Source organism: Lepisosteus platostomus, chromosome 1 (genome assembly GCF_059453375.1).
Source record: "Lepisosteus platostomus isolate fLepPlt1 chromosome 1, fLepPlt1.hap1, whole genome shotgun sequence".
NCBI classification, from domain to species: domain Eukaryota; kingdom Metazoa; phylum Chordata; class Actinopteri; order Semionotiformes; family Lepisosteidae; genus Lepisosteus; species Lepisosteus platostomus.
The window spans coordinates 20,150,371-20,165,227 of record NC_142611.1 but is presented as its reverse complement, the minus strand read 5'-3'; the positions used below and the strand labels follow the sequence as shown (position 1 = coordinate 20,165,227).

The 14,857-nt window shown below is 38.3% G+C and overlaps 1 protein-coding gene across 2 annotated transcripts in view; it reads left to right on the top strand.

Annotated features, from left to right (window-relative positions):
• Positions 1–14,857, top strand: part of cntln (centlein, centrosomal protein) — a 196,646-nt gene that overhangs the window by 52,181 nt on the left and 129,608 nt on the right. For both annotated transcript variants that reach the window (XM_088626946.1, XM_088626938.1), the window contains 2 exons: positions 4,894–5,067; positions 9,938–10,063. In XM_088626946.1, the coding sequence (XP_088483072.1) occupies positions 4,894–5,067; positions 9,938–10,063 (300 nt within the window). The remainder of the gene's footprint in view (positions 1–4,893; positions 5,068–9,937; positions 10,064–14,857) is intronic.

Here is a 14,857-nt window from a genome sequence, read left to right as displayed (position 1 = left end):
AACAGAAGCAATGGTATTATATCTGAGATTGGTGATATGAAAGGCATACAGTATACTCTCCATGTGGGCTGACAAAAACAGATAAATATAAACAGATTTTTATATACAACTCTTTAGTACATCAGTTGCTAGAGTTTACTGCATAGCAGTATTCATTTTGTAATGTTACATGTGCCCACTTAGTGTACAGTCATTAGATATGTTTTGGCAACATGATGCTTTTATTTTAATTAGCAATTTTTGGAAAATTTAAAGTTTATCGTGTTATTACATTTTTCAGAAATCATCCTAAACAGTGTTGTAAAACTTTGTTTAAAAATTGCATGTTTGTCCATGACAGGTTTGGAGACTTAAACACTTAGGATGGAGAGTAACAAAGACCATTTTTTTTTAATAGCTCAAGTGGTTTCATTAAATTATACCACTGTGTGTTGCAGCTCATTAATGAGCTACCACCATATGCTTAAAGCGCTTCGGTCAAGACTGGAAAAGATAAGACTCAATGCTTTCAAACCGGCTGCCTTGTCCTTTTGTTGGGCTCCTGTCAATGGAGTTACTTTGAATTCAGGAGCTACTAACCCAGACAATATGGCTTGCTATTGGCGACCCAAAGGTAGTCATGCATTATTGGAATACAGCCTACTGAGCTTCACATTACACAGATGTGAAGGGCTGATTATAGCTGCTTCATAATTAACAGTGATCAGATTTGTTTTGTGGCATAAATGGTGCATGTGTAGAACATTAGCCATGGCACTCTCATTCAAATTCAGCTCAAGGGCTCAGCGGCAGACGGGTCACGAGCTTCAGGGAGTACAAGCACAAGCTCCTCCATATGTTCTTGCCGCATCTTACTACGGCTACGAGCGCAAGATAAGTTCCCCAAAGAACCTAATCGTGTTCGGTAATTACAGTGCGGCTTTCTGCTGGCTAGAAATAAGGGAAAAGCTAAAACACTCCCTCATCAGATAATTTGTAAATTACTTTACATGGCGGATGCCTAACTCAGTTGGTTTTCAACTGCTGAAATTATAAATAATTGTAACAGATGTGGCAATATGGCTGGCCTCCAATAAATGAGGCCCCAGATAATTTGGCCGACCCTTTGACAGGCCAATTTAATAAAATGTGAACAAAATCTTCTTGCTAATAATTTATCATCCCTTCTCCCAATTGGTTAAACTTAATTACCCTAGCAGTTAACAAGGTCACACCCAGATGCCAAACTCGGCTGCAGTTTTGATAATGCAATCAGGAATCGAGAGGTGATGACAGCGTTGTTGTTTTTTCATTACCTGGCTTCCTGAAAACACAGGTGGCAAAGCCTACTTGTCAGTTTTTAATAATTATATGCTATTATGGAATGCATAGTTAGCAGATTGAAGACTGTGCATTAGCAGTTTTTCTCCTTTTTTGTCTGATAATGATTGAGGTCCTAATTTATAGCGATGATAATGCACTAGAGCGCATTTATACATTTCCCGTGTCAAGAGTGAGATCTCCTGCCCCTTCAAAAGTGCCAGATGTATGAAGCTTCCCAACCTCTTTACATCTCTGGGGGATGTGTGTGTTATCTCTTCCTGGGTTTTAATGCAAATGTTCCCTCCAAGAACACGACAAATGCTGGATCCGTATATCCAGGAAGACTAACGTCTTCCATCTAATACTCGTCCTTCATAAATTTGGTTATAAATGGGGAGAATAAGCTATATATATTGTATGTTATGTGGCTTGCTTTCACAAGTCCTTAGTTAGCAGAGATGTACATTGTTCTTAGATGACCTCAAACTGACTGAAAAAAAGCAAAACGAAGGAGGTTAAGAACTGGAATGGTTCAAATTTTAGGACTTGTAGTTTAGAGTGGTTTGAATTGAATCTTGTCTATATGTCACAGCATTGCCAGATTTTAAATCCACTTCCGCACGGAGTTGCGCAGTCAAATACTGTTGGGGTCGGCTGCTTTTGAACGCAGCCAGTGTTTCCTTTTTTTTTGCCGTGCAATAGCTACACCTGTAGCTTGTCAAGCTTAAGGGAGCTGACAGTATTCCCAGAGGCTGCTGCTTCAGTCCTCCACCCATTGCCTCTTCCTTGCACTTCTCGTGCTGTTATTGTGCAGAGTGAAAAGAAGTAGATAACTCTGCAGCTGTTGTTTCAGGGGGATGATAGTTTGCTGTCGGCTTCTGTTAAAGTACAAGGCTTGTAGTGGTGACTAAGGTTAATTAACAATTGGAGATTCCTTTTGTGAGGAGAATACATGAATAAAACATAGATTTTACTTGGAACGAATCAAGAAATAAAGAAAAAAATATTCACAGGTACTTTCAATACAAGCACTGAAATCTGTTTTTGAAGGTTTTTTTAATATTGCTAATATAAATGCTTTTATATTCTCTCTTTTAATTATATTATTATATACTAATAATATTATATGTTAATTATATGCATTATTATATTAGATACTGAGAATGGATACACTCAATATGAAAAGGAGAGTGTTCAAGTTGGTTTAATATGTAAAATGTCACACACATTTATATCAATCAAGCATTGATACAACCCAGAATTCTGTAATATAGTATTCAAATTTGAAGTTTTATCCTGTATGATTTTTCTGAACTTTGTGAGTAAGGCTTCAGGAGGTAGAGACTGGAAATTTGATGTTTTTGTCCTTTACTTATAATCTCAATATAATTGGCAGCATAATCTCTCTCAGTGTACTATTATACACTTTTACATGAGCAGCTTGTTTAGCAAAATACATTATTGTGCTTTTTTAACATTAATTTTAATGTTTGAACAGAGCAGTGGTGTGTATATACAGCCATACTGTAGTTATGATCTGGGGAAATTTAGTTATATTCTTGAACAAATAAGTGACAATCTGTTAACATCTTTTTAATTTTGTAGACAATTTGAGTCAACACGGTAAATTCAGACTATGCCCGTTTGACTGTTTCCCTTTTTACAATTATTTTAATAAGCCTAATAGTTTCTGAAGATGCTCTTTAATTGACTGACTCGTAGGCGGTGATGAATAGATATACATCAACATGTTGTGAGATTTCCCAGTCTCTAATTGAGCCGGCTGACTTGCGCCTGGCAGAGAGAAGTGGAGACTGAACCTGTACCCTAGAGGAAGGAAAATAAAATGCCATAGAGACACTCCAGAGCAATATAATGTACATACTATCCAACATAATGAAACCACATAAATAAAAGGTGTTGTCACATCCTAATTTTCCTTCTCATTGAAAATTGTTACCAATTCAGGGATAGAGATTACAGATTGTAATATAAGTAAACCTACCTAAGGAACATTTGGATCCTTGGCAGGTATTATTACTTCTCCATAATCGAGGATGTTTCTGAAGATTAATTTCTACAAATACTCAATTAAGGGGAATTTTTTGTAATTTTTTAAAGTAGTGTTTTGATATGCATTGCAAAGTGTTTTTACTAAAATAGTTATGCTCAATTTTAAATGCCCCCAAATACTCTGTGATAATTAAGTAATAGCATCCAAACACTGGAGAGTACACTTTTGTGGAGTGCCCATTGTACACCCGAGAACACTTGAAGCATGGCAGCATTGTAAAGCAGGCCCATGGGAGTTTTATTGCTTATTTTATTACTTCAAAACGCACATTGCTTTGAGTAATGAGAATCTTATTAATGTCTGTAAGCAGAGTGGACATGTCATATTGTTTTACAGAAATACCATGAAATTGAATAAAAGGTTTTGTTTTGTCTATTTTGATATTCTTTATTGATCAGGACCATTTTGTGTCCCAATCTGATGGGCTTTTGTTAGATTTTATGGAGATCATTCCATTATTGTAAATCTGTTTCTTTTAGTAATTAGCTGCGGTAGCTTCCTTAGAACACAGACCTGTGCCCTGTCAATGTCTTGTTCATTTATTAGCATATTGTTTTTTTTGATTGGGTTTTAATAATTATGATTGTCCACGTCTTGTATAGTGGAGCCGTGGTAGATCAGACAGCAAGGGTGTCTAGCCCCTGACCAGACCAGGTCCTGGGTTCAATCCCAGGTAGGGGCAAGCGATGTACTGCAGCTTGCTCTAATTCCTTCCTGACGGCTCCCGGGTCCACTCAGCCAGCTTTCCAAATGAGTACCAGTACCGGGGGTTAATCCTTCCGGGGGTAATAGGCCGGCTGGAGCATGATGCTGAGCACATCACCTTCACCTCCAGTGTCGGATGGTTGAGAAAAATGGTGGGCCTTGCCCCCCCCATTCCCCAGTGGGCCTTTATGGCCTGAAAAGGAACCTACATCTTGTATAGTGGGTATGTAATGTTCCCATCATGATGTTTTGTTTTTCCTGCATATATTTTAAGATGCTTCGGATTTTAGATAGTTTAAATTAAGAAGATAAAAGAACACCCCCAATATTGCGATTGCAGGATTATTGATGTTTTAGGTTTTACCTTCTTGGTTTGAGGGACAACCCCCTGGACTAATGAAAGAGGAATTTGCAGCCCCTCCCCAATAACCCAAAGGTTTGCCAGATTGTTAGTAGATGTAGGGATGATGGAGAGGTGTTAGTATGGTAAATGCTGGGACTTTGTGGTACAGAGACACATACTTACAGTACATCTTAGAGCTGGGGATAGGCAACAATTGAGCCCTTCTTGAACCTTCATTATGTGTGTAGCTGTAGTTTGCGGTGACATCCTGGTAGAATTTATAATCAACACTATTGGCTCTGACTGCATAGGGCCCTCGTGCACCAACGTCTGTTTTTTTTCTTGAATGTCACAGCGGTTACACACAGGTCACAGCCAGATTATCTTGGGCATGTAGTGCCTCTGAATGGATCTCTGTTAGCCTCGGGGAAATCAGTTAATTAAATAATTTAATTTTATTATATTCCAGGAGCACCAGCATGTGTCCATAGGAGAGCTGGAGTCCTTGGTTGCTGCACAGAGGGCTGAGCTGAACCAGCTGAGGGAGGAGCTGGAGACAGCCAACGCCAAGCTAGTTGCTCTCAATCCTGTCAGCAGGGATGGGCAAAACAGCCGCACGTTGAGAGATGAAAGGAGACGCAAGGTACAGGCATGATGTTCTATTGGCTCATTTCTTATCATTTGTGATGGAGCTCATTTATTCCAACAGTAATCACCAGCACAGAGGCTGCTATCTCAGTCTGTTGCCCAGCATTGCTCAGTAATCCATATTAACTTCAGAAGTAGGACGCGGAAACTGAAGAACAGCGCTGTGGTGTCTGGAACATGGATCTTTCAGTTTTAAACTTTGGTTTATTTCAAGAATGAAAGTCTGAGCCTTAATCTTTTAGTAAATGTCAGGAAATTTTGAAGGTTACCTGGAGCTAGTGTGCAGTCTGATGCATGATAAATTTATAAATTTATAATTTATGAAAAAATTGGTGTGCAATATAGTTTTGACTAAAGCACCAGTATTTCCAGTTTTTTTGTGGCAATTCTGGGATCAACACACATTTCCATTATAGGCCTAAGACTATTTAGACTTTTTGGCTAATACTAAAATGCAGTATTTTATAGAGGTTCTTTCTGAATTTCTCAAAGCTTTTTACAGTTAATATGTGTAAAGATGTATCACACTCTAATAAAACACATGAAAGAACTATTCCACTGCTCCTACAAAGAATCACACAAAAATATCAAATACATTAACACCCTGTTTGTGTATCTTTCTTTCACCCTTGCGTAATACATCTCTTGTAATGTTAGAGTCAGCTTTCTGTGTATTCTGAGTGAAACTGATGACTTTGTCACATAATTAAGACAAATCTATTTGATCATGTGAAAAATTGGCCCTGGTTGCGAGTGTGTGCATGACTGTTTGTGTCTGTATGTGCCCTGTGATGGACTGGCATCCCACCCTGGGTGTACAGTACCCTGCCTTGCGCCTGTTGCTTGCCAGGATAGACTCCGGCTCTCTGTGATATACTGTATGAATAGGAAGAAGAGGTAAGAATATAGATGGATGGATGGGTATCCATAGAAATGCTCTAGAAAGCAGCACATTTCTATGAAATACTAGGAGTTTCTTTATCATGCCCCTGTCAACTGTCAACTGAATGTGTTGAGGGCTACCCAGTTTCTGGTTACTTTAGTCATGGCTGATCTTGGTCTCCATATTTCCCAAAATCTTTAGACTTGTGACTTTACATTATCTTCCTTTTTTTGTGGGGGATGCTTTTAACACAAGAAGATGTGAATTACCCCTGTGCATCTACAAAGTGAAACGTCCACAGTTGTACCAGGCATTACAGTAGTTGTAACAGTGAGGATCTTCACATTCTTCATTTGGGATAGTTCCCCTATTAAAAAATGGGTTCACTTACAATCCTTTTTCCAATCCAATTTGAAGACACAAATATTAAAATGTTATTAATAATAAAGGCTGTCTAGTATGCAAAGTAAAATGTCCTTTAAGTTGTTTCCATTTATATAAAGTACAAAAGTCTTGAGACAGCAAAGTGAAAATTTGTGTTTTTGCTTTGCAGTCAGGTACTTAATATGTGTTATAAGAAACTTCATATGAATAATAACTGCAGTATAATATGTTATATGTTTGTGACGTTTCATACTGTACATACAGTACATTTGGTCATATTGGGAGGAAAATCATACTTCAACCCAATAATTTCAAGTACTGAGACACATTCATGTTAAGTAGAAGTCAATATTGAGTTGCATGTCCTTTTGAGGGAATCTGTGCATGAAGTCTGTGACGCATTGAGCTCAGCAAACTGTGTAATCTTTAAAGATGCTTGTTTGATGAAACCACTTTGAATTCTTGGGGATTTTGATTTCATTTTTATCTTCAGCATTTATATTGCTTACTCATTTGAATTTTTTTTTTCTCCTGATGCAAATCTTGCCTTCATTGGCTGTATATTTTGAGTCATTGTCAGGCCATATGGTGAAGCTCCACCCAATTAAATTATTTTCTTCTGTTATAACAATGATTCCTATTTAACTTATGACTTATTTTTTAGGCTTCAAGATAACTTTTATAGGTATTACACAATATCATGTTTCAGTAGTTATGATTAAAAGGCATGGACAAATAAAAATTTAAATGTTTTGCACAACACATTTCCCATACTACACAGAGTCCTGCTAATGATAGCCTGATCCAGGCTGCACACTCTGTACCTTATGAAGCATAGCCCTGAGAGATCTGCAGCCAGATCATTTTTGGCAAATAACTGCTGTATTCTCACATTTTAAAGCAATGCTTTACATGTAATTAAAGTGATTCTACCATATGTCATACACTGAGGACTTTGCCACAAGCCTGCTGCCAGGCACATCATTGTGGTTCGTCTTTTGTCCCGAGGCTTTCCAGCGCTTCGAAGATGGCAAAACACGAAAGAACGTCGGGCACCCTTGACATTGCATCACCGTTGCTGTTACTGCAGCTCTTTAGTGTTTGTTGAAAAGCTGCTGGAAAACATATTCTTGGAGACCTAATACATGTTCATTACTGATCATTCCACTGTACTTTCATGCACTAAAATGCTTTCCTCTTTCTTTATTTAGATTCTCATCAACTGTTTTTATCTTTGCCTCTCAGTCTATTTTTTATCATTTATTTAAAAATAGTTTCAGTTTCGTCTTCTGTTGTACTGTTTTCCTCTGTAATGTACAACTCTATACCATTAGACCTAGGCTATTTTTAATTAATGGTGGTCAATTGCTCCATTGCTCTGTTTAATTTCCTCTGATATATTAACAAGATTACGGATATTTTAAAAAAGTGTACTATTGAGGAAAAAGAAAAATAATAGGGATGTGTTTTTTTTATACACATCCCAGAATAATAATAAAAAATATTTCTTCATAAGATTTTAGTGTGTTTTTTTTGGCATGGCCATCAGAAAGTTTTAATGTACCTTCAAAGACGTAAAGTAAATAGAGCTTAAAATGATATGATCACTATGCCAACACATACTGTATTTATATCATATCCATCATCCAGCCATTTTCCAAACGCTTCATCCAATACAGTGTCTCAGGGGATACGGAGACTATCCCAGCAAGCAACGAGCACACTGGCATCCCATCCACAATATACTGTACACTGCCAGTCTATTGTGGGAAACAGACATACAGACACACTTAACACCCAGGGCCAACTTTCTTAGAAGCCAGTTAACCGATCAGTATGTTTGGACTTTAGGAGGAAACCGGAGTATGCAGAGGAAACCCATTGGAGAACATGCAAACTCCATGCAGGCATCACCCCAGATTCGTAATTGAAACAGGGCCCAGTGCTGTAACGCAGCAATGCTAACCACTGTGCCTCTGTGCTATTTCTTCATATTGCATAATTTCATATATACAGCACAGTGAAAATTTAGTTTGTAAATAGATTGTTTCACAAGATATTATCTGATGGCTACAGTAAATTAAATAAGTTTGTTTGTCATGATGTTGTCACTTATACACTACAACAATAGGGTGCCTTGTAGAAGTGTTCATTGATGTAACTAACCAACGTTGATAGTATGTAAAGATAGTCTTTGAAAGATGTGTAAAGTTCTGTCTGAGATGGGAGTAACTGTTCATAGAGTACATCAACAATATCCTGGTCTCTAAACAAACATGGCCTGTATGGGTGATCAAAAAAAAGCCTTTACTGAAAACGTTAACTTAAATCTTGTCTGAGATATCCTGCAGACATGTGGTAGAAGGTTCTACTGGCAGATTAAACCAAAATGAACTTTTTTTCTAAAAATAATACTGTACTTCTGGCGCAAGCCCCACACCGCAACATCACTCAGTCAGCAATATCACAACTGTTAAGCATGGAGGCGGCACCACCGTGTATGGGAATGTCTCTCATCAGTAGGGATAAGGAAACTTGTAAGCTTTGAGGGAAAAATGGATCAAATCAGGAAACTGATCTAAAGCATAAGGCTAAAGCCACACTGAAGGGGCCTGACATGATCAGTGTGATTGTCCTCAAGCTGCTCGGTCAAAGCCTTGACGTCGGTCTTGGCTCCTGATTGCAGTTCCCAGTAAACGTGTCAGAACTGGAGCAATTTTGCCAGGAAGAATGGCCAAAATTACGCCATCCCATTGAGTGAAACTTGTAGAGACCTATCCAAAATACTGACAGTAGTAATTACTGCCAATGTCAAGTACTGACTTAGTGGACTGAATACTGCAGTCTGTAAATTCCACTTTGAATGTCTTCTTTGCAGTTTTTTCAGATGTTCAGCCTCCTTCACATACAATCTGATCATTGCAGTTTTGAATTAAAAGTTCATATATTTAACTAATGTTTTGTTTTTACACATTTTTTAAAAAATATTTTAAATGGTATTTAATCAATAATAGCTGTAGGTTTTACATGAATTCTTCCATTTTCATCCTTGAGGTTCAGATTATCTTGCTTTGAACTGAAATTTATCATCAAAGTCACATTACATTTAACGACCATCTGGTCAGTTCACACTATGAAGTACTGTCTCTTGTATTTATATTCTTCCAGCATATTGTTCCCTCTGCTTTACAATGTGTTTAAGTATTTCAAAGAAAGAGAAATCATTTCCCAATTGTTTCCAGTTGTCCTATCAAGTGTAACCTTGGACCCTCATAGAGCAATTAGACTAGCCTCCATCCCCTCCTTTGTAATGAGGTTTCTTGCATTTCTGAATCTATAACCCTTTAGTCTTCCCTAATGGGACATCATTATTGTGAAAGAAACAATGTAAATGTAAATGAATATACTCATTAGCAAGTCACAGAGAAACCTTTAGTGGTAGCACTGTGGTACTTCTGCTTGTTATTCCTTTGGTATTCTGTATAGGATTTTTTATAATTCATTATTAGTATTCTCAATTACTTGTAGTTTAATTTTGCATGCTTTTCATAATACAGTGTTGAAACTTGTTCAAGCATGTCCTGGTTTTATTCTCTAGGATCCACCTGTGAAGCGTTCAAGGTCTCTGTCCCCGATGAACTGTGCCGGTGTTGCTGAGGAAAAGATGAGACTCAGAATAGCCGAGAGTAAGATCCGCAACTTGGAAGAGCTTGTCAAGTTAAAGGTGAAAGCACGGTCCATTTTATTTTCTTATTATTTCCTAGCATAATTATATAGGGAATTAAAAATCCCAATGCTTTGAAATCCAGGTAACACGATATAATGCAATCATACTGCTGAAATGATCATCATCCCGCATTGCTAAATGTGACACTAGGCTGTAGTTAACCAAGCCCCATAAGCTGCTCAAGATGAGCCATGTCTGAATATACAGCACTACAGAGCATGAATATCGCGCACCTGTTCCTGGCCGTTTCGAGAACAGCCCACCTTTGCGCTTGAATGTTTATAACCATAGCGAGTAACTTTGCGGCCATGAAAGTGATGAAATGTTCAGGAGAGAGGGGGATTCTCTGTTCCCCACATGGTTTGACTTTTCTCAAATCCCTTGCTCAGTTTCCTCACTTAGCTCTGGCTGATTGGAGCCCTGCTTTAGTGTTTCTCTGCCGTAAAATTCCAAAACAGTTCAAAAGTGGGAGGGAGACGGTAAAGAACAACAAAGTGACTGCTCAGAAGAACACATGGGCTTTTTTAAAAAAAGTTTTGGATTTTGTGATATCACGTTTTTCTCGATGTGGGCTAAGATCTCCTTTTTCACATTCTTTTGTATGCTCCAGCCAGTGAAGGATTCTGTTATGGAGCTATTGAGTAATAAAATGACCATGCATATTTTGTGTTGATATACATATTATTCAAATTATTCAGTTATAATTTGTATATTAATTAGCCTAGTATAGAGCCTAAAAGGTGTCCAGTTGAAGCCAGGGACAAACCAAACCGAAAGCAGTTGGATTGTTTTGGGTTGTGAGTAAAGATGATTAAACTGGAATAGTATTGTCTGCAGACGGTAGCCTACGACCCTCTGTGATGCCAAACATAATCAGTGTGAAATTCTAGAGAGGTTACCATGTAGCAAGGCTTACTTTCGACAAGAGACATAAAGCCAGAAAACAGACCTTGAAGACAAACATATTCAGGTTATTTTATTTTACAAACTTCCCACTCCTTCTTATATCACTCTTGGCTGTACTGTTGATTCAGATTTATCACATCTGTGATGTCTGATTTTCTTTTTAAAAAATCCGTCTAACCATTTCTCTGAATAAAACCTCTGTAAGTAAAAAAGGCTATGATTTTTTTAGAAGGTTTATGTTTATGGAGAGCAGGTGGTTCTAAGGTTATTACAAGTTATTCAGAAATATACATAATGCCTTTTTGGGTATCTTTGCTCTAATAAGCAACATGTTTTAACTATAGAACAACGCGCTGTTGACTGCAATATTTGTAGCTTTCTATAACAATGTCTAATCACACTATACTGCATACTGTGTATTTTGGTCATTCTAGATGGGTGTCACACTGGCTCAGTGGTTAGTATTACAGCCTCGCACCACTGGGGCTCTAGGTTCAGTTCCATACCTGGCACCTAGTGTCCTATCTGCATGGAGTTTGTCTGTTTTCCCTGTGTTTGTGTGGGTTTTCTCCGGGTGCTCTTCTTTCTGATACAGAAAGGCTTCTGTGAAAATTGGCGTGAGCGTGTGTCTGTGTTTATGTCTGTGTGTACCCTACAATGAATTAGCTCCCTGTATCTTGAATGTGGTGTATCCTTCCTTGTGTCCATTACTTGCTGTGATAGGCTCCGAGATGGATGGATGGTAATTCTAGTTCAGTTGAGTTTATTTGTCATATGCAAAAGTGCAATGAAATGCTTATTTGCATGTCTGCTCCAATACAAAATTCTAGATTGTGTAAAAGGTATTGGCATGGATGAACTGCAGTGTTATATTAATTGTGTTTTTGTTGGGGACTGATTGCCCTTGAGGCTTTTTTAGGGCTGTGTATGTAGCCTTTGCTTACTGTGCATTGGCTAGCTCAGGTGTAAAAACTGACACATGGGTGTGAGCAAAGCTTCATTTTAGTTAATGTAGGGGTGTAACCCCGGCGTCCTCGCCAAATTTCCCATTGGCCCTTACCAATCATGGCCTCCTAACAATCCCCATCTATGAATTGGCTTCATCACTCTGCTCTCCTCCCCACTGATAGCTGATGTGTGGTGAGCGTTCTGGCGCACTATGGCTGCCTTTGCATCATCCAGGTGGATGCTGCACATTGGTGGTGGTGGAGGGGAGTCCCCATTACCTGTAAAGCGCTTTGAGTGTAGTGTCCAGAAAAGCGCTATATAAGTTTAAGCAATTATTATTATTATTATTATTATTAATGTAAAAGACTGTAAATTAGACTGATCAAGAAAAGGTGAAATTTGTTTGCGATAGGAAGTCATAAGATTTTGAGATGTGAATTAAAAAACAAATACCCTTCCGTTCTTAGCCATAAAATACATAGAAGGTTCTGACCACCCAAATGTTAAACTTCAGATGAATATCATATTCCTCCTTTGAGAAATGTGCTCTTAATTCAAGAATGCTCACCCAGTAAGGAGTTTCCTTTTTTCTTGATTTTGTCTGCGGAAATATAAGTAACTTAATAAAAAGTCAAGGAGATTTGCTTTTACTGTATATGTTTCACCCATCACGTACCGGATGTTTGTCAACAGTGTGACAAAGCTGTGACCTTTACTTCCATATTTAAAAAAAATTCAGATGACCCACCAAACAGCAGGTGGGATATAGAGCAGTTCTTCGTCTTTTGTAGTATTTTTTTCCACTGTGGATTCTTCCTGGTGGTCTCTGGTGTTGCACCTATAGTACCCCATGATCTTGGGTTATAATTTTCAAATTTAAAAGCTCCTCCTCCAGCCCAGAACTTGATATGGCTTTCCATTAATGAACACTTGTTACAGCCTACATTTTCAAGTTCAGCACTTTTTCATTCTTTAAATATTCAGTAAAACGCCAGCATCGATTAAGCAGATGTTGCAGTTCTGCAACTGGTGGCTTACCCATTTAATGAGTAGCTTTGTGGAGCAATCTCCAGAAGCTGAACAAGACAAAGCAAAAAGGCATAGAAACTTTCACCTTGAGCAAAGGCGAAGATCATAGTAGTCATCTTGTACAGAATTAAATAACCTTTATAGTTTGTCTCTAAGGATTCATCAAAGGCCTCCAGCAATGAGAGAATGCAGACTGTAGTTGTTTTGTTTTTTGTAAGCTTCCTTCAGATCTCAGAATGCCCTTTTTTGTTGATGCATTATAAGAATGTTTATCAGTAGGGTCATTATGAATGACCTTAAACTGTGTGCAGCATTCTTTCTTGTTTTGTTTTTATTCAGTAAAATGGTGGTGTAGTGAGTAACCTATGCTGTATTAGCTTGTTTTACATAGTAACTGAGATCAAGGGTTCAGCAGAGGGCTCCAAGTTAAACTGGCAGACCATTTGATGTTTTCTGTCGGTCCTTATTGGCTGGTATGTCAGTGCATTACAGGCAGTGGAGCAGAAGCTCTTCTGTACTACAGACACCACCTATAACCCTCTGTACTTTGAGGTTAGGGTGAACTTGCCCTGTCTGAGCTTTGTTCTCCTAGAATCAATTGCTTAGCAAAATGAAGCCCTTGTAATTGTAAGGAGATTTTACCAGTTTGAGAGATGAGAAGAAGAGTGTTTTTGGAGCTATGTTTTGATAAAAGCTACAGTTGTTATTGGTTTAGAAACTGGAAAGGCAGGGTTAGTGTATTTGTTTGGGGGGGGGGGGGGGGGTTGCTTGATTTCCTGAGTAATTTCTTCCCAGTCTAGGTTTCAATTAAAAGAAATAACTTTCTCAGCTAACATGTGTTTGTGCTAAATTGGATCATGTGATTAGATAGAAACTTTATTAATCCCGTGAGGAAAATTGCAGTGCAACAGCAGCCAGGCACAGTCAACACAGTACAGTGTAACATACTAATACAATAATATAACAATACATTACTGTAAGCACAGTCAGTGAGAAGTGCAATAAAAATGGAGTATAGAGAATTGCACACAGTACAGAATATACAAAAAAATATACAGAATATACAAAAACAAACCAGAATGTACAATACACAAGAAGATGTATTGCACAGTATAAATATATTGCACATTATTCACAAGCATATATTGCACACCAGTTGTAAACAGAGGATTTGGGTTTAGTCCCAAACAAGTCAATGTTGCCCCTGCCCAGACACACAGTAGACGAGTTGTACAGTCTTATGGCAGAAGGTAAGAATGACCAAATGTAGTGCTCCCTGTCACACACCTAGTGCTCTTTATTCCGACAAGCATGTCATATAAGGGGTGCGAGACGTTGTCCATGATGGTTTTTAATTTGGACACCATTCTCCTCCAAGGGGTCAAGATCAGACCCAATGACAGAACTTGCTCTTTTGATGAGCTTGTTCATCCTGTTGGCATCCCCAGCTCTAATCCCAGAGCCCCAGCACACCACCGCATAGAAAATGGCATTCGCTACAACAGACTGATAGAACTTATGAAGCATCTGACTAGAGTTAAGGTCCTTCACGTTGAAGGACCTTAACCCTCTTCCAGAAGTAAAGTTGGCTCTGGCCCTTCATGTAGATGGCCTCAGTGTTATTAGTCCATTCAAGTCTATCGTCGATGTGAATGTCAAGGTACTTGTATGAGTCATCTATCTCCACGCCACTCCCATGGATACAGGCAGTAGTAGGTTGGACCCTCTTCCTCCTGAACAGAAACGTTGGCAGCTTTCATGAAAAACAGTGATGTGTATAGTCTATTTCAATTTATAGTGTGCGTAAGTAACGTGTATAGTCCATCCATTATTAGAAAGCCATCCCTGGTAAGTGTTGAGCCATCCTGGATTACACCCTGAATGGGATGTCAGTCTATTACATTGCGT